General features: G+C 38.5%; 1 protein-coding gene across 8 annotated transcripts in view; it reads left to right on the top strand.

The window, feature by feature from the left end:
- C3H2orf76 (chromosome 3 C2orf76 homolog) overlaps positions 1-19,196 on the top strand; it is a 92,760-nt gene that overhangs the window by 41,347 nt on the left and 32,217 nt on the right. For 3 of the 8 annotated variants that reach the window (XR_013172656.1, XR_013172659.1, XR_013172660.1), the window contains exons 2-3: positions 6,891-6,943; positions 8,190-8,334. Coding sequence is in view for 3 of the 8 variants with exons in the window: in XM_077153558.1 (XP_077009673.1) it covers positions 8,202-8,334 (133 nt within the window). In the remaining 5 variants the exon portion in view is untranslated. Of the gene's footprint in view, positions 1-3,232; positions 3,282-6,122; positions 6,214-6,890; positions 6,944-8,189; positions 8,335-19,196 lie in introns of those variants that run through there. The other 5 variants (XM_077153558.1, XM_077153559.1, XM_077153557.1 and 2 more) reach the window with 3 other exon arrangements.

Genomic DNA, 19,196 nt, shown 5'->3' with positions numbered 1-19,196 from the left:
AGGAGGTTCCCCGTACGGGCCACCACTTGTCCGGCGCCGTCTCGCTCAGCTTCTGGTCCCCGGCCGGCGGAGGGAACAGGAGGGAGAGAGAGACAGACGCAGACAAACCGACTCAAGTGACAGACACGGGTTCGAGACACGCTGCAGTTGTGAGCACAGACCTTTACTGGAGCTAAGCTTGCAAGCTCTGTTACAAATTCCGCGCGGGACAGAATACCCCGCGGGGGAACAACCTCTATGCGGCCGTCAGGTACGGCTCCCTATGGGTCATCTCCACCCACCCTGTCCGGGTAACCTCTTATATACTGTGCCCAAACCCAATAGGTTAGTGCCACGTATACAGAGGTGATTGGAAGATAGGGTTGGTGGGCGCGTGCGTCATTTGCGGAAGCAGGATGTGAGCGCCATCTTGGCTCACTCGATGGGCGGGGGGAACTCTAGAGCAGGCTGCAGCGTGTCCACTAGGCCCAACCCGGGAGGCGGCTCTCCACATGGTGCTTGTCTGTCTGTGGGTCCCACCAGCAAAAGATATTGTGACTCCTTTAACTTTAGAAGACTCTCGCTGCTGGGTGTGTGGTAGAGACAGAGGAAAGGTTGTAGGTTGGTTTTAATGGCTTCAAATTGTGAAGTCCTGGGATCTGAATTCCTTGAGAGAGGGATTCCACCTGAGTTGCGTTTCACCCCTCCCACAGGGAAGCTTCAGATGGTAGAGAGCCCTGAAAGCAGCCTGTTTCTTCGTTTGGGGCAATTGCAACCTGTGTAATCCCAGCGCTGAGCCCAGAGGCAGCGAAGCCTCCGTAGAAACAGCCGCAGAAGGCTCTGTTTCACCCCCTTTCCTGTTTTTCTGTTAGCCTAATCGGCGACTTCCACCTTGATCAGTTTTGCCTGAGCTGAGGGCCTATTTTTAGTAGTCAGAGGTTGTTCATTAATGCCACTATTGGTGTTAGGTTGGGCTCAGTCTCTACTACTGTTGGAGACTCTTTCCTTTCCCTCCAGGAAGTCGTCTGTGGGGGAGGGGCGCCGGCCGCCACGGCTTGGGCAACCGCCAATCCGAGGCTCCCAGCTGGCCCGGGAAGCCGCGCGTGGGGGATGGGCACCACACGCCGCGACTTGGGGAACCGCTGTTCCGAGGCTCCCAGCCAGCCCGGGAAGCCACGTGTGTGGGAGGGGCTGCGGTTGCCGGCCGCCGCGGCTTGGGGAACCGCTGATCCGAGGCTCCCAGCTGGCCCGGGAAGCCATGCGTGGGGGGAGGGACTCCGGTTGCTGGCCGCCGCGGCTTGGGAAACCGCCGATCCGGGGCTTCCAGCCGGCCCAGGAAGCCACGTGTGGGAGGGCCGCCGCGGCTTGGGGAACTGCTGATCCGAGGCTCCCAGCTGGCCCGGGAAGCCGTGTGTGTGGAAGGGGCTCCGGTCGCCGGCCACTGCGGCTTGGGAAACCGCTGATCCTAGGCTCCCAGCCGGCCCAGGAAGCTGTGCGTGGGGGAGGGGCGCCGGCCACCACGGCTTGGGGAACCGCCGATCTGAAGCTCCCAACCGGCCCGGGAGGGAGGGAGGGAGGGGCTCTGGCCGCCAGCCGCCGCGGCCCGGGGAAGCGCGTGCCTCTCGGGGACCTCACCACAGCGGAGTCTCTTAGCCGGTCCAGCCAGTCCAGAATGGGGTACACTGTGTGTCTGGTCTCTGTCATGGCTCCGGGAGCTGTTCTGTACTGTTTCTAGTTCTTTATTAGTTGTTCTGGAGGAGCGCATCTTACTTAGCCGCCATCTTCTCCGGAAGTCCCCCCCCCACCCTTTTTAATCCAGTTTTCAGAAAAACAAATCAATGCTCTGGTAGCCTTCAGAGTGACTAGTTTGTTTTTTTTTAAGTATTATTATGAACTTATAGATTTTTAAAAATTCAATGTTATTACCTTCTTAGATTGAATTATTAGAAGAGAAATTTTCGCATCAAAGTATATGCAAATTTAAAAGTTGCCCACTGCCTTCCAGGAATGCTATACTATTTTATGTTAGTGTATAAAAGTACTTATTTCTTCACATCCTTGCCAACACTGGTTTGACCTGTCTTTCTGTTTTTTTTATTGTTACCAATTTGGTAACAAAATTGATATATTACTCTTTCTGTTTGCAATTTTTTAGTTATTAGTAAAGTTGATGATTATTTTGCATTATTCACTTAAAAAAAAATTTAACCAGATTCCTGTTAATTACCTTTACCATTTTTCTGTTATTGGTCTGTTCTTCCTTTTTTTCTTTTTTTCACATGGGCAGACATCGGGAATCAAACCCGGGTCTCTGGCATAGCAGGCAAGAATCCTACCTGCTGAGCCACCATGCCTGCCCTTTCCTTACATTTTATGGTGATTATACCTATCCGTTTTTTCTTTGATACTTGCTAATTTTAATTTGCCTTTCCTACCTTAAGATTATAAAAATACATACCCATTTTTCTAGTGCTCCTCTATAAATTTACAGTTAGATTTAAGTGTCTAATTCATGTGCAGTTTATTTTGATATAAGAAGTGAAGAATCTAGCATTACTTTTTCCCAAATGGTCAATCTATTTTCTGATGTCATCTGTTTAACAGATTACCTTTTCTCCACTAATTTGAAATGCCACTTTTATACTAAATTCACATATAATATTCATTCTATTTCTGAGTTTTCAATTATATTCCACTAATTTGTCTATTCCTGCACTAGCATCACACTTTAAATTATTAGAGCTTAATTATTCTTTTCAATTTTTATTAGATTTTGTAAAAATATGTAAATATAAGCTTCTTTTAATGCATGACTTTTGCCTTATAATGCGTTTTTATAACTGATGCCAATAGTCTTTCTTTTTTCTTGTTTTATGATTTTGCTAAGTTCACAAATATCTTCTTCCAGGTAGATTTTAGAAATATTTTGTGTCACGTTTCCCCAACAACCCTTTTATATTTTGATTGAAATATTGTTTGATTTATAGTTTAGGGAGAATTGATTTCTTTACAACTTTGAGCCATCATGGTTAGGAACATGGTCTGTCACTGAGTCAAATCTCTTATGTCCCTGAATGTATTTTTTTACTAATTTATTACTGAATTTATTGTTTTTGTTTTGTTTTACCCCCTTTTTGTTTGAAGAATGCCTTTTAAGCTTGATCAGATTCATTTTTTTTTTAAAGTAGCTCAAACCCTCTGGGAAAATGTCAGATTTTATAATCTATAATGCTAACTTTCTAATCCTCTGTAGTATAACTTCCTCCCGAAGATATCAAGCAGAATTTCCCACCATCTTTAAGGTAAATTGAATTACAGTTTCCTTCTGATAGTAGCTATTATTGTTAATTACTGATTATAAATTGCAACAAATTTCTGAGGAAAATGGCAGTACATTATTGACCAAAATTAGAAATTAATGTGAATTTGGAATTTTAAATTTAAAACTTCACCTATTAAGTACAACACTTAGACATTTTTTAAAAATTATTTTTATCGACAAATCTTCACATACACACAGTCTATACATGCTGTACAATAAGTGGCTCACAGTATCATCACATAGTTATGTATTCATCACTGTGATCATTTTTAGAACATTTGCATCACTCCAGAAAAAAGAAGTAAAAAGAAAAATCTCATACATCCCATATGCCTTACTCCTCCCTCTCATTGACCACTAGTATTTCCATTTACCCAATTTATTTTACCCCTTATCCTCCCTATTATTTATTTTTTATCCTTATTTCTTACTCATCTGTCCATACCCTGGATAAAAGGAGCATCGGACACAAGGTTTTCACAATCATACAGTCCCATTGTAAAGTAGGCAGCTTTTTTATTAAGTGAAAGTGACAAACCTACGAGTATAAAATAGTTTCATAAATCATGCATACTCCCAGCCTCTTCTGTTGAACCATTTGTATGAATCATTTGATTGCAGTTGGAAATCTGTTATCTTCAGCTGCTGTTGACACGAACTGTCTTTACCCCTAAACCTAATTTATCCAAGTAGAATAATAATGATAAAAGCAGCTACAATTTATTGAGATCCTGCTATGGAACTATACAGTTAGGAACTGTACTAGGTGTTTAACATATGTTATTTTCTTAAATCCATAGAACAATTTTCTGTGAAATTATCCCCATTTTACATATGAGGCAGTTGTAGCTGAGAGGTAGCATTGATATTTAAAATAGATCTGTCCAGCTCCTTGGGATTTGGGCTGCGTTATGGCACTTCCCAGTTCATAAAAACCCATGGAGGGTTTTTATGTTTTGGGGGGATGGGGATGGGCAAGAAGAAATTATAGCTTTTATAAACCTCTTAAAACAATTTATGAAATACAGAAGGCTTTTACATTATTCTCTTAGGAGACATTCCTTATTAAGTACCTCAATGTATTTTAATTCTAATTTTGTAGATTCTGCTCAGCTGCTATTCAGTGGATTTGGGGATCATTTACTGAGGAGCTCTATAAACCAGATTTAGTAAGAAATAATGTAGTATTTAGTACTGGAATTATCAAAAGATTTTTAAATCTCATTTGCCAGTAAGATTCTAAAGCCAGTCCTTAACCTGTTTTAGGAGAGAAAGTTTATCTTCAGGTTCTTTGTAATGTCAAGCAAGAAAAAACTAACCTGCAAGGTAGCAACAAGGTTCATTTGGGGTCTTAGAATTGTAATTCAGAGAGCACAGATGGGTAGCAACCCATCTTGGCATTTCTGTGCAAGGGTTTTTAAAGAAAAAGATTATATCAGTTGTTTGTGGCTGGTGAACATTTGGGGTGCTCCAAATGTCCTTCAGTTCAGATAGTTAACTGAGTTCTTAATCTTGTGGTTTTATCATGCCTGGATGTTCTTGGGTTTTGAGGAACTTTTAAGTTCCTCATGCTTTGAGGCTTAAGGCTCTGCATGCTTTGGCAGTTTGTCGTATTTGGCTGATATTTGCCAAGACTAACCTCCAGAATGACCTGACCACATTTTTTTTCTTTTTAAAATTTATTTTTGTGAAAAATGTATATATGAAAAAGCAATAAAATTCAAAGTATATTTTAACAAGTAGTTCTAGGACAGGTTTCAGAGTTTGGTATGGATTACACTTCCATGATTTCGTGTTTTTCCTATTAGCTGCTCCAAGTCACTGGAGATTAGAAGAAATATCAATATAATGATTCAGCAGTCATACTCATTTGTTAAATCCTATCTTCCCTGTTATAACTCCTCCTCCTTTGATCCTTCTCCCAATCTTTAGGGGTATTTGGGTTATCCCCATTCTGACTTTTTCATGTTGTAAAGGGGTGTCGACAACATGGGATGGGGAATAGAACTGGTTGATGTTCTTGGAGAGGCTGACCCTTTTGGGTTTCAGGACTTATCTGGCCTAGAACCCATCTGGAGGTTGTAGGTTTCTGTAAAGTAATCTTTTCTTTAAGCTCTAAAAATGTTTAATGGTTATCTATAGGGGAGGGAGGGAATAGGGTGGAGGGATAAGGAATATACTTTTTTTATTTCTTCAACAATATCATTATAGAGCTGTGTGTTTATCATCATAATCAACATATTTTTCTTTGTGGGGTGCATCGTTCAGGAATTGAACCTGGGTCTCCTCCTTGGAAGGCGAGTTGTTTTCTTTTTTTAAACTTTTTTTTAAATTGTGAAATATAACATGTATATAAAAAAGCAATGCATTTCCAAGTACATTTTAACAAGTAGTTATAGAACAGATTTTAAAGTTTGATATAGGCTACAGGTGTACGATTTTTCACTTTTTCTTCTAGGTGCTCTGAGACACTGGAGACCAAAAGAAATATCAATATAATGATTCAGCAGTCATACTCATTTGTTAAATCCTGTCTTCTCTGTTACACTCCTCTTTTTTTTTCTTTTTTGTGAAAAATAACATATATACAGAAAAAGCAATAAAATTTCAAAATACATTGCAGCAATTAGTTGTAGAATAGATTTCAGAGTTTGGTGTGGGTTACAATTCCACAATTTTAGGTTTTTACTTCTAGTTGCTCTAAGGTACTGGAGATTAAAAGAAATATCAATATATTGATTCAGCACTCATACTCATTTGTTAAACCTGACCTTCTCTGTATAACTCCACCATCACCTTTGGTCTTTCTTCTACTCTTTAGGGGTATTTGGGCTATGCCCATTCTAACTTTTTCATATTGGAAGAGGCTGTCATTAATAAAATATAGGAAGATGGAACTGGTTGATGTTCTGGTAAGGCTGGCCCCTCTGCATTTCAGGACTTACCTGGCCCAGGGACCCATCTCCTCCTGACTCCATTTAAAATCTGTTAGCCATAGTAACTATTTAGTTTTAAGCAGTATGTTAGTTATAATTGCAAATAATTTTTACGCATTTAAACAGTTTGAGCCTTTGCTTTCCATACAAATTGTGCTGCATGGTCTGTTCAATTTAGTAAAATATTTTTATGAGCATGCTATTGATTAGAGAGACTTTCCAGACCAAATTACTATGGTTAGTGTGTGAGCTATGAATATTTCAGACTTGCTAAACACCATGAAGAATAATCTAACCATCCTGCTTAAGACATAAAATATTGCCAATATAATCAGTGCCACTGTGTACCTCTCCCCAGCTGCATACTCTTTCCTCTACCTCAGAGATAACTACTACTTATCTCCTTTTAAACATAATAAAACCTGTTGTCTAACTTTGTATAAATGGTGGTATACTCTGATTTTTCTGCAACTGGCTTTTTTTCACTTAGTATTACATTAAGATGTGTCTAATCCTAGTCCATTCATTTTTACTCCTTGAGTATTCCATTGTGTGAGTATGCCATAATTTACATATCCATTATCCTGGTGATAGACAGTTAATTGTTTTTAATTCTTATAATTTAACAGTGTTGCTCTTGATATCTTTTACAGTTCTCTAGTTTCCCTAGAGTCCTTACCTATGAATGAAATTGCTGGATTGAAAGGTATGTATACTTTCAACTTTTCTAAATATTCCCAAATTGTCTTCAAAAGTAGTACCCTTTTATACACCCACCTTTAAGTGATTAAATTCTCATTGTCCTGTACCCTTGCCAACACTAGATATTGTCAGACTTCTAATTTTGTCATTTGATCAGTGATGTGCCTCACTGCTATTTTCAGTTTTCCTGGTTTTGAGTGAAGTTGGGTGTCTTTTCTTGTGTGTAAAGGATTATAGGGGTTTTTTCTTAAAATTCATTCTAACTTTTTCATGTTAGAAGGGCTGTCAATAATACGGGGTAGGGAGATGGAAGTAGGTGATGTTCTGAAAAGGCTGGCCCCTCTAGGTTTCAGAATTTATCTGGTCAAGGACCTATCTCGTGGTTGTAGGTTTTTTCACCCACTTGTGTTATTAAAGTATATTGTGCATATATTTATTTATATTTATTTATGTCTTTAAAATGCTGCCAATTTTGCAGACTTTTTTGGGAAGAAATAACTTGTGATTTTCAGATAGTTTATTAGAAAGAACATTAAATCAGTGCTTGAATCCTGGCGTCATTATTTACCAGCTTTGTGACCTTGGGCAATTTCTACTGACTCTTTGAGTCTGTTTCCTCATCTTTAAAATGCTTTGGTGAGAGAATTAAATGAAATATTGTTTAAAAACACCTGGCACATAGAACTAGTGTATCGATTTAAGATGAATATACATACTCAAATGATAATGTTTCATGATAATGTATCAAATGATAATGACATGATATTTAAATTAACACTTGGAATCTGGCAGCATTTGTGTGAGTCAATGAGATCTGCTAATAGCTGGCTTGAATATAAATATAATTCCACCTCAGGGTCAGTGGAGGGAGGCCAGTGGCATAGAAAATCCAAAGCAGTCATGTGTAAGGATTGTGCATGTTTATCCACTTTTCCCTATACACATGCGTCTGCATCACTTGTCTTTGTCTTCTGTGCCCTGCCAGTTTTCTGCTGGTGGGAACACCAGTGACTGGTGACAGAACTTCTCAAGGACTTTGGTACCTCCAGGTGCCCAGGAATCTGACCAGCGTTCGGGGACTCTGGCTATACTCATAGAGTGTGAAAGTGACAGGGCTGGATGCCTGACTGCTGATGGCAGACATGTAGGCCGATCTCCTGTAGATAATTGGGAGTTGATTTCATTCAAGCTGTTCTCACGTTATGTGTTTATCTAGCTATCTATCTATTTATTTATTTATTTCGCCACAGGAATTCCTTCACATGGCCTCTGAAGACGTGACAGTTACAGTTCGCTTCATTCGGTCATTTGAACATCGCAATTTCAAGCCTATAGTATATCACGGAGTTAATTTGGACCAAACTGTAAAGGAATTTATAGTATTTCTCAAGCAAGGTATGAGACTGTACAGTCATTTTCTTTTACTAATATTTTGAGAAGATGATTGCCTATGACATTAGTAATAATCTTTTCAATTACTTTTAACCATTCTAATCAAGGTTCTCAGCCAGCTCACATGCAGTTTCTGTCCTGGGCCTTGGCATCAGCAGAAACGCCACCCCTGAGGTTTCTCACTTAGTAGCATGCACCCCCACCAGGGATCGTTACCATCATGTTTGGAGTCTCTCCCGGACCCTTTTATTTATTTATTTATTTATAAGAAAACAAACAATATACTTAGAACAACCAAAAATGTGTATCTTAGTTAGTTTTATCATAGGCATATTTAAACAGAATATCCATATAATCATTGTAAAGCCTATGTTTATGCAGTACATTTCATAAAGCAATTTAAAATTAATTCAACAAGGAAAAAATCTACATATTTATGTAGCAAAGTTCTTAACTTCTAAGAATTAAAAACTCAGATACCATTTGATCAGCTGTCGAAACTTAGTGTATGTTCTCAAAATATCAACTAGAAAGTTCTTACAAATATCTGCATTGCTGTAGTAATGACCTATGTTATTAAGTATTTTCCTTATTTCAGGAGAATATGAAGATACAAATATTTTTATAATTAACGTATGGAAATTTTAACCACCTAAAATGGATACTTTAGTTAGCTTATCCATAGGCATGTTAAAAAAAATCTAATCATTGTAAAGCCTGTTTGTACAGTATGTTTCATAAGCAATTTAAAATTAAAGCAAGGAAGGAAAAACAATCTGTAAATACAGATATTAGAGTTACTTGAATTCTAAATATTAAATATCTTAAATATCATTTGATTAGCTATCAAAACTGTGTGCATTCTTAAAATATCAAGTAAAAAGTTATTACAGATATCAACTTTGCTATAGTAGTGAGCTACATTACTAAATATTTTCAAATTTTTTATTTCAAGAATTTATCTATTACTGTAACTGCCTATAGTTTTTTAAAACCATTTTTTAGTTGTAAAATATAATATGTGTATACAAAGAAAAGAAAGAAAACAATAATTTTCAAAGCACACTTTTTTAAAGTTAAGGGGGAGGTGCAAAGGTGGTTCAGTGGTAGAATTCTCACCTGCTGTACAGGAGACCCGGGTTCAGTTTCTGGCCATGCACTTTCCAAAAACCAAACAAAAACTAAACAAAGCAAAACAAACAAACAAAAAAGAAAAATTCAAGAAATGATGGCTGCAAGAATGGGATACTCCCATGGAAAAATAGTGAAATGTTACTACCAAAAAAATATTAAGGTCTGGATTTGCTTGTAATAAGTTTATGTATTTGGGAGGTTGGTTAGTAAGGGAGTGTAGCTAATTGTGTTCTGCAGCTGAGCACATAGAGGCCTCTTGGAGGAGTGTAGCAGGAAGGTAACCGAGGTCAGCCAGCCAGGAAACCACGGGAGCCAATGGTCATTGTGGTCACAGATTGATGACTAGACTAAGTGGTGCTAGTTAACTGTTATGAATTTCAAATAAAATATGGTTGGAGTTAGTCTTCACTGTGATAGGTCCTGGATGGATTCCTAATTTTTTTTTGATTACTGACGTTTTCTAATCTTCATCATCTGCTAAAACATCTAGAATATGCTTTTCCCTCCCTAATTGAAGTCTAATTTGTCTGCAGTGCAGTGGTCTCATCTTAGGGCAGAATTCCATGAGTTTTGACAAATGTGTCACTTTATTTCCAACTTAAGTTTTTAAAGAACATTTAACAGAATTTCAGACTTACAAAATGTTGTAAGAACAGGACAGAGAATTCCTGGATATTCTTCTCCCAGATTTCGAAGACGTTGGTATTTTGTTTCATTTGTTTTATGTTGCTCCCTCTCTTTCTCTCCTTTCTACTTTTTGTCCTCTTTTTCTCCTCCCCACCTCCTCCTTTCTATTTTCCTTTTTTTAGAACCATTTGAAAGTATGTTGCTGTCATAGTGCCCCCTTACCCCTGAATATTTCAGTATGTATTTCTTAAAAACAAGGCTTCCCCAAATATTACCTTAGTACAACAATCAAAACTAGGAAGTTAACATTGAAACATCTCATTGTCTAACCTATAGACTCTATTATAGAGATTTTGGTGACAGTTCCAGTAATGTCTCTTTATAGCCTTAAGTTCAATTCTTTGAATCTGGAACACTACTTGAATCTATTGTCGTATTTCATCACCTTGACATTTTTGAACAGTGCAGGCCATTCATTTTGTAGAATGTTCCTCAGTTGAGTTTGTTTGATATTTTCTCAGGATTAGATTGAGGTTATGGCTTTTTGGCAGCCATACCAGGAGGCATGTGCTGTTGGTTCCTCCCAGCAAGGTTGGTCTTGATTAATTGGTAAAAGGGGCGTTTGCTGTGTTTCTTCATTGTAAATTCTAATTGTCATTGAAAAATGCGTTGTGATGATATCCTCTGAGATATGTGACTGTCCTTCTCAAGCTTTCACCCACTGATCTAGCAGTCTTTTATGATTCCTGAATGTATCAGTTATTATGCTGATGATTGGTAAATGGTGATTTTCTGCTTACATTTATTAGTTGACTTTCTGGAGTAAGGAAGAACTTTGTATCTGCACTCTCCCATGGGTTTAACCTGTTGGACTCAAGAATTCTTACTTTATTAAGATGCTTTTAAGTCATTTACTCTGTTATTCTGATGCTCAAATTGTCGCCGTTTTGGCCAGTGGAAGCCCCTACAATCTGGCTGCTCTGTCCTTTTAACTTATCTTCATCTCTCTTTAAGTGCCTCCTTACTTTTTTTTTTTTTTTCTCCATTAGATTTTGAAGTCTGAGAGTCATTTATCCTCAGGGCTTTAGACTCCTTACTTTTTGATGCAAGAAGATGTTCTAGGCTTGCCTTGTTTTTTCTTTGCTCCAGCCTTGGAATCAGCCATTTCTCTGAAGAACTCAGATCCCATTACTGAAGTATGATATCCAGAAATCAGATCTGGGTTTAAATAGGTGCAGTATAGGTGTATACAGCTAACTTCCTGAATTGTGGTAAATTCTTTATCTTTCACTTTCTCAATGTGAATTCTCCAAGCTCTTCTTCCTCACCTTTTTCTTCTGTCTAATTTTGGGAAATTTTACTACCTAGTATTACATGATTAAGAAGTAGGCAGGGTATTCAGAGCCATAGAGAAGATTTAGATGGTCCATCTAGTTGTTAGTAACTATTTAAAAGATTTTAAACAGAGAGCATAATTAGTCCATAAAGTCACTTTATCAGATTACATATAGAATATGTATCCTGATTGCTGTGTTCTTAATTATTAGGGAGAAGCTAAAAGTTGCTACTAAGATAATGTCAATTATGGAATATCCTACTTTTGAAAGGTATCACCCAAAGCACATTCAGATTTCAAAATAAACATGTATTTTCTTACATTTTTATTTAAAAGCCTTTGTGTATATTTTGGGTTACAGTGTTTCTTAGTCTTGATGTAGTAAGTACTATGAATTCTTGGTACAGTAGAATAGGTTCTTCTTGAAGTCCTTGAGAATAAGACAGAGTTTTCAACCTCCTATAGTGGCAGAGGAAAGTGGTTTTTCTCTGGGTCAGTGTTCTTTTCTGACAGAAGATGTGTATGTATATATTATGTGAGTATTATGACATTTATTATAAGATTGGCTCATGCAACTGTGAGGATTGTTTGTTTGTTTCCTCATACTGGTTTTGCCCCCAGTGTTCCAATTACTGGGTACATTTGGATCTTGAGCTATCAATCAGTGTATTAACTCTTCCTTCCAGCTATGTGCCATATGCAAATTTTATGAACTACTTCTGCGTTGTTGTATAAGTCATTCATAAACCTGTTGAAGATGACAGATCAAGAACAGAGCCCTAAGGCATTAGTGTCTTCTTTGTAATCCACCAGATTGCCTCAGATCTAAGAAGCATTGATTATGAGGTGCACCATTATTTTATGTGCCAAGAAGAAAGGAAAAAGAACTGCCAAACTGTGACAGGCCATGGATTGTAAGATATATGAAATGCATGAGATGCAGAGAGGTGAAAATGTGCAAAAGCGTGTGTCTCAGAATTATGACACGAACTATGGAAAATTGACAGTGGTCCTACAATCATCTTAGTCCTTTGGGTAAAATTTCTGTGATTTTGTTTTACTCTTTGTTGGGAATTAAAGCATGCCTCCCATAAAAGGCATGTTCACGTCCTAACCCCTGGTCCTGTGAATGTGGACCAGTTGTACATAAGATCATTTCAAGATATTCCTTCTGTTAAGGTGTGGCCACACCTTAACTGAATCAGGTGGGACTCTAATCTGGATTACTGGAGTCCTTTATTAACAGAGTGAAAGTCAGACAGAGAAACTACAGGGAGCAGCCAGAAGCTAGAAGTCAATGCAACACCAGAAGAGGAAGAAGACACTGCTATGTGTGTTGCCATGTGATGGAAAAACCAAGGAACCCCAAGGATTGCCGGCCAGTCAGAAGATACTGATCCTCGGAGAAAACAAGCCTTCTAGCTTCTGAAATTGAGCCAAGAAATTCCTGTTGTTAAGGCAACCATTGTGTGTGTTTTTTTTTTCAATTAGGAAACAAAAACACTAGACCTTTAACTTATTGAAAATCAGGCTGCAAACAAACATTTTTCTTTATCTCTGAACGTTATAGAAATGCCTGTTATTTGAAAGTTCCACATTGTAATGTATAAGAGAGAAAATCATCTTTTGCTGAACAGATATATGATTAAATGAGAATGTAAAGCATACCTAATACAGCGTTGAACATCTGTTAGGCAATATTTCTTTTGCTGGTTGTCTTGTTATCATATGGCTTCTTGTATAGATATAGATGGAATGAGTCATCAATGTCGATTTTAATCATAACAAGCATCCTCATTTATTTATGTGTTGAGTAAAGCCATATATCATCCTCTCTGGTATGTTCATTATATATATGATTTTTTTTTAAATTTTTTTTATTAATCAAAAAAAAAGAAAACAAATTAACACAACATTTGGAAATCATTCCATTCTACACATGCACTCAGTAATTCTTAGTATCATCACATAGATGTATGATTATCATTTCTTAGTACGTTTGCATCGATTTAGGAAAAGAACTAGCAAAACAGCAGAAAAAGATATAGAATGTTAATATAGAGAAGAGAATTAAAATAATAATACTAATAAAAAATATATATATATATAAAAAGGAAAAAGAAAAAAACAAAACAAAAGATACAAACAAACAAACAAACAAAAAACTATATTTCAGGTGCAACTTCATTCAGTGTTCCAACATAGTTACATTACACTTAGGTATTATTGTGCTGTCCATTTTTGAGTTTTTGTATCTAGTCCTGTTGCACAGTCTGTATCCCTTCAGCTCCAATTACCCATTATCTTACCCTGTTTCTAACTCCTGCTGGTCTCTGTTACCAATGATATATTCCAAGCTGATTCTCGAATGTCGGTTCACATCAGTGGGACCATACAGTATTTGTCCTTTAGTTTTTGGCTAGACTCACTCAGCATAATGTTCTCTAGGTCCATCCATGTTATTACATGCTTCATAAATTTAATCTGTCTTAAAGCTGCATAATATTCCATCGTAGGTATACGCCACAGTTTGTTTAGCCATTCATCTGTTGATGGACATTTTGGCTGTTTCCATCTCTTTGCAATTGTAGATAATGCTGCTATAAACACTGGTGTGCAAATGTCCGTCTGTGTCTTTGCCCTTAAGTCCTTTGAGTAGATACCTAGCAGTGGTATTGCTGGGTCGTAATCCATTCTGCCAGTCTATGTCTTTTGATTGGGAAATTCAGTCCATTAACTTTTAGTGTTATTACTGTTTAGATAATATTTTCCTCTACCATTTTGGCTTTTGTATTATATATATCATATCTGATTTTCCTTCTTTCTGCACTTTACTCCATACCTCTCTCTTCTGTCTTTTCGTATCTGACTCTAGTGCTCCCTTTAGTATTTCTTGCAGAGCTGGTCTCTTGGTCACAAATTCTCTCAGTGACTTTTTGTCTATAAATGTTTTAATTTCTCCTTCATTTTTGAAGGACAATTTTGCTGGATATAGAAGTCTTGGTTGGCAGTTTTTCTCTTTTAGTAATTTAAATATATCATCCCACTGTCTTCTAGCTTCCATGGTTTCTGCTGAGAAATCTACACATAGTCTTATTGGGTTTCCCTTGTATGTGACAGATTGTTTTTCTCTTGCTGCTTTCAAGATCCTCTCTTTCTCTTTGACCTCTGACATTCTAACTAGTAAGTGTCTTGGAGAACGCCTATTTGGGTCTATTCTCTTTGGGGTGCGCTGCACTTCTTGGATCTGTAAATTTAGGTCTTTCATAAGAGTTGGTAAATTTTCAGTGATAATTTCTTCCATTAGTCCTTTTCCCTTCTCTTCTCCTTCTGGGACACCCACAACACGAATATTTGTGCGCTTCATATTGTCATTCAGTTCCCTGATCCCCAGCTCAAGTTTTTCCATTCTTTTCCCTATAGTTTCTGTTTCTTTTTGGAATTCAGATGTTCCATCCTCCAGTTCACTAATTGTAGCTTCTGTCTCTTTAGATCTACCATTGTAGGTATCCATTGTTTTTTCCATTTTTTCTTCTTTGTCCTTCACTCCCGTAAGTTCTGTGATTTGTTTTTTCAGATTTTCTATTTCTTCTTTTTATTCAGCCCATGTCTTCTTCATGTCCTCCCTCAATTTATTGATTTGGTTTTTGAAGAGTTTTTCCATTTCTGTTCGTCTATTCAGCATTAGTTGTCTCAGCTCCTGTATCTCATTTGAACTATTGGTTTGTTCCTTTTACTGGGCCATATCTTCAATTTTCCTAGCGTCATCCATTATTTTCTGCTGGTGTCTGGGCATTTGATCAGATTTCCCTGGGTGTGGGACCCGGCTGGTTGAAAGGTTTTTCTGTGAAATCTCTGGGCTCTGTTTTTCTTTTCCTGCCCAGTAGGTGGCGCTCGTGGCGCTCGTCTGTCTACGGGTCCCACCAGTAAAAGATGCTGTGGCTCCTTTAACTTGCCAATCTGAATCTTGCAGTCGGCCTGGGAAACCGCGGGTGGAGGGGGGGGAGTCGCCGGCCGCTGCGGCTTGGGGGAGTGCCGGTCCAAATTGCCCAGCTGGCCCGAGACGCCAAGCGTGGCGGGAGGGCCCCGCTGTCCAACGTTCCCAGTCAGACCGGGGAGCCACGTGCGTGGAGGGGACCCCAGTCGCCAGCCGCCCCGGCCGGGAAAACGCGCGCCCCTCGGGTATCTCACCACAGCGGATTCTCCCTGCCCGTTCAGCTGTTCCAGAATGGGGTACACTGTCTTTTTGGTCTCTGTCGTGGCTCCGGTTGCTGTTTTGTATTGTTTCTGTTTCTTTAGTTGCTGTTCTGGAGGAGGAACTAGGACCTGCATATCTTACTAAGCCGCCATCTTCTCCGGAAGTCATATATGATTTTCTTGACCATCGGTTTTTTTGTAGAGAGTAACTGATGGTCAGATTAAACACTCAAAGACCCGAACTCTGGACTTTTTTACTCTAGGCCCAAGCTTTTACCTACTGTACTGCTCAGGACCCTTTAAAGGCAGATCCTTGCCCAAATGAACACCACAGCAGGTCCATGACTCCTGTCCCTCAGGCCCTCCAAGCAGATTCTCCTACCTAACAATTTCCAGATAACTCCCCACAGGAAGCTAGGGCAGAATTTCCTAAGGTAAATTTCTTTCTTTTTGCCTCAACTTTTTATTTTGAAAACCTTTCACTTTACCAAAGAGTTAGTTTACCAAAAGACTACTATAATGAACCCTTCGTTTAGATTTACCGATCGCCAACATTTTATCTCATTTGCTTGCTCACCTTCTTTCACTTATTCTCTCTCTGTCCCCTTTACCTCTCCCCTCCCCTCCTCTCTTCTCTCTTTCTTTCTCTCTCTCTCAAACCACACACACACTTTTCTTTTTGCCTGAACCATATGACCCTTTGGAAAGTAAGATACCATGGTATTCACCCCTAATGTGTCAACATGCATACCCTGAGAAAAGAACTTTCTCTTATATAGTACACCACTGTTATCCCACAATGATACAATAATATTACTGAGTCTACAACTCATACTCAACTTTCCTCAGTTACCCCATTAATATCCTCTGTTTTTGATATTGTTCTTTTATTTGTTTGTATTTTGTTTTGATCCAGGATTGAATCCAGGATAAAGCATTGTGTTTGAAAGGCATGTCTTTTTTAAATCACCACTTCACCAAGATGTAATTCACATGCTATATAGATTCACCCATCTAAAGTATACACGTCAGTGGTTTTTTGCTGTATTCATAGACTTGTGTAACCATCATCATAATTTCATTACCCCCAAAAGAAACCCTATACCCATTACCAATTACTCCCCAGCCCTAGACAACCACTCATTTATTTTCTGTTTCTATAGAGTTTCCTGTTCTGGACATTTGATATAAATGGAATCATACAATATGTGGTTTTTGTGACTTACTTCTTTCACCTATTTGTTCAGTTCTTATGTGAACTTACGTGAAGTTCCTTTGACTTTAGACCTATGGAATTTGTTCATTTCCAAAGTTACCTAGGTTCAGCCTTTCCTCCCCCCCCCCCCCATACCCTTGTAATATAGCTGGAATCTCCTAATCTACATTCTTTCCTGGGATCCCCTGGCCTCCTAAATGATATATATTTTCTCTTTTGCTTTGTGTACATTAAGGCCCATTCTTTGTGCTCTGAAGTTCTGTGGTTTTTTGGCAAATGTATAATGTCATGTATCCACTTCTAAAGGATCATACAGAACAGTTTTGCTGCCCTAAAAATCCCTTGTTCTCCAGGTACTCATCTTTTCTTCCCTCTTCCCACCACCCTAGCAACCATTGGTCTTTCTACTATCTCTGTAATTTTGCCTTTTCCAGTATCTACAATTGAAATGATACAATATGTAACCTGTTCAGACATGCTTCTTTTTTTTTTTTTGTATAATATACTTTGTTTTTATTTTTTTGTGGAAAGTAACATATATACAAAAAAGCAATACATTTCAAAGCACACCAGGACAATTAGTACTATTAGTTGTCGAACAGATTTCGGAGTTTGGTACGAACAGATTTCACAGTTTAGTATGGGTTACAATTCCACAATTTTTTATTTTTGCTTTTAGTTGCTCTAAGATACTGGAGACTAAAAGAAATATCCATATAATGATTCCACAGTCATGCTCATTTGTTAAACCCCAACTTCTCTGTATGACACCACCATCACCTTTGATCTTTTCCCCACTCTTTAAGGGTATTTGGGCTATGCTTATTCTAACTTTTTCATGTCAGAAAGGGCTGTTGATAATATGGGGTAGGGGAATGGAACTAATTGGGGTTCTGGAGAGGCTGACTCCTCTACATTTCAAAATTTATCTGGTCCAGGGACCCCTTTGGAGGTTGTAGTCTTCTAGAAAGTTGCCCTTAGTGTATGGAGCCTTACATAATGCCCTAGGTGTTCGTTAGGACTGGCAGGAATGGTTTTGGTTGGAGGTTGGCAAGTTATGGTAGGTAGCAAGGTCTAACTGAAGTTTGTGTAAGAGTGTCGGCCACAGTATCCTCTCGACTCTATTTGAACTCTCTCACCCACTATTACCTTATTTGTTACACTTCTTTTCCCCTTTTTGGTCAGGATGGCATTGTTAATTCCACAGTGCCAGGGCTAGACTCATCCCTAGGAAGCATATCCCATGCTACCAGGGGGACTTTCACCCCTGGATGTTATGTCCCATGTAGTGGGGAAGGCAATAGTTTCACTTGCAGAGTTGGGCTTAGAGAGAGAGAGAGAGGCCACATCTGGGCAACAAGAAAGTCCTCTAGAGGTGACTCTTAGGCATACCTATAGGTAGGCGAAGCTTCTCTGCTATATACATAAGCTTCACAAGAGTAAGCCTCAAGATCAAGGACTTGGCCTATTGATTTGGGTGTCCTTAATGTTTGACACAGTATCAGAGATTTCCCTGGTGGTAAAGTTTAATACAGACTCATTTCTTTTGCTTAGAAATATGCATTTAAGTTTCCTCTTTGTCTCTTCTTGGCAAGGCATGTCTTTTAATCAGAAAGGTACTCCACTATTTTTTTTGTCTTTTATTATATGGATTTTTTTTAAGTAAAGTCAGTACTTGTGCAATGTTTCACAGTTTGGATTAGTCTGGCTATTTTCTCACAATTAGATTCAGGTTAAATTTTTTTTTTGGCCAGATTACTGTGATAGGATTGGCAAAAGACAGTCTGTTATCCATTCTCACCTGCTGTCTTATTTTGCAAATAAAATTTTATTGAGCCACAGCCTTTTGTGCAGCTGTGTCCTTACATATTGTTTGTACTATTTTTGTGCTTCAGTGGTTTGAAAGATTGGAACACAGATTATATGACTCAAAAAGCCTAATATATTTGCTAAATATTCTACATTAGTAATTAATGTAGAATTAATTGTAATATTAATTCTAATATTATTGAATATTCTACAGTCTATTTGAAACCATTCAGATAGTGGAATCAGGCAATGCTGGGCAGTGGTCTCTGAGAGAGGGAAACACACAAGGTGTTATCTATGATTATGTCAGCCTAGAGAGCTTTTCCAGCTGGAAGGAGGAATCCAGGTGTAGCTTTGTGAGTTCCATGGGTTTAGATGTCAGAGCTGGCAGTCTGGGGTAGCGGGTGGAGGGAGAGGTCACAGTAAAATATGGAGTGAAGCCTGCAGAGTTCACAGGGCAAAGTGCTGGAGAGATGAGAGGTGCATGAAGAGAGATCTCAAGATCTGCAGAGGCTTCCCTTTGAGTCTTCAAATATGTGCTGATCA

This window comes from Tamandua tetradactyla, chromosome 3, assembly GCF_023851605.1.
Source record: "Tamandua tetradactyla isolate mTamTet1 chromosome 3, mTamTet1.pri, whole genome shotgun sequence".
NCBI lineage: Eukaryota > Metazoa > Chordata > Mammalia > Pilosa > Myrmecophagidae > Tamandua > Tamandua tetradactyla.
The sequence above is the reverse complement of the archived record's forward strand: the minus strand, read 5'-3'. Positions and strand labels throughout refer to the sequence as shown.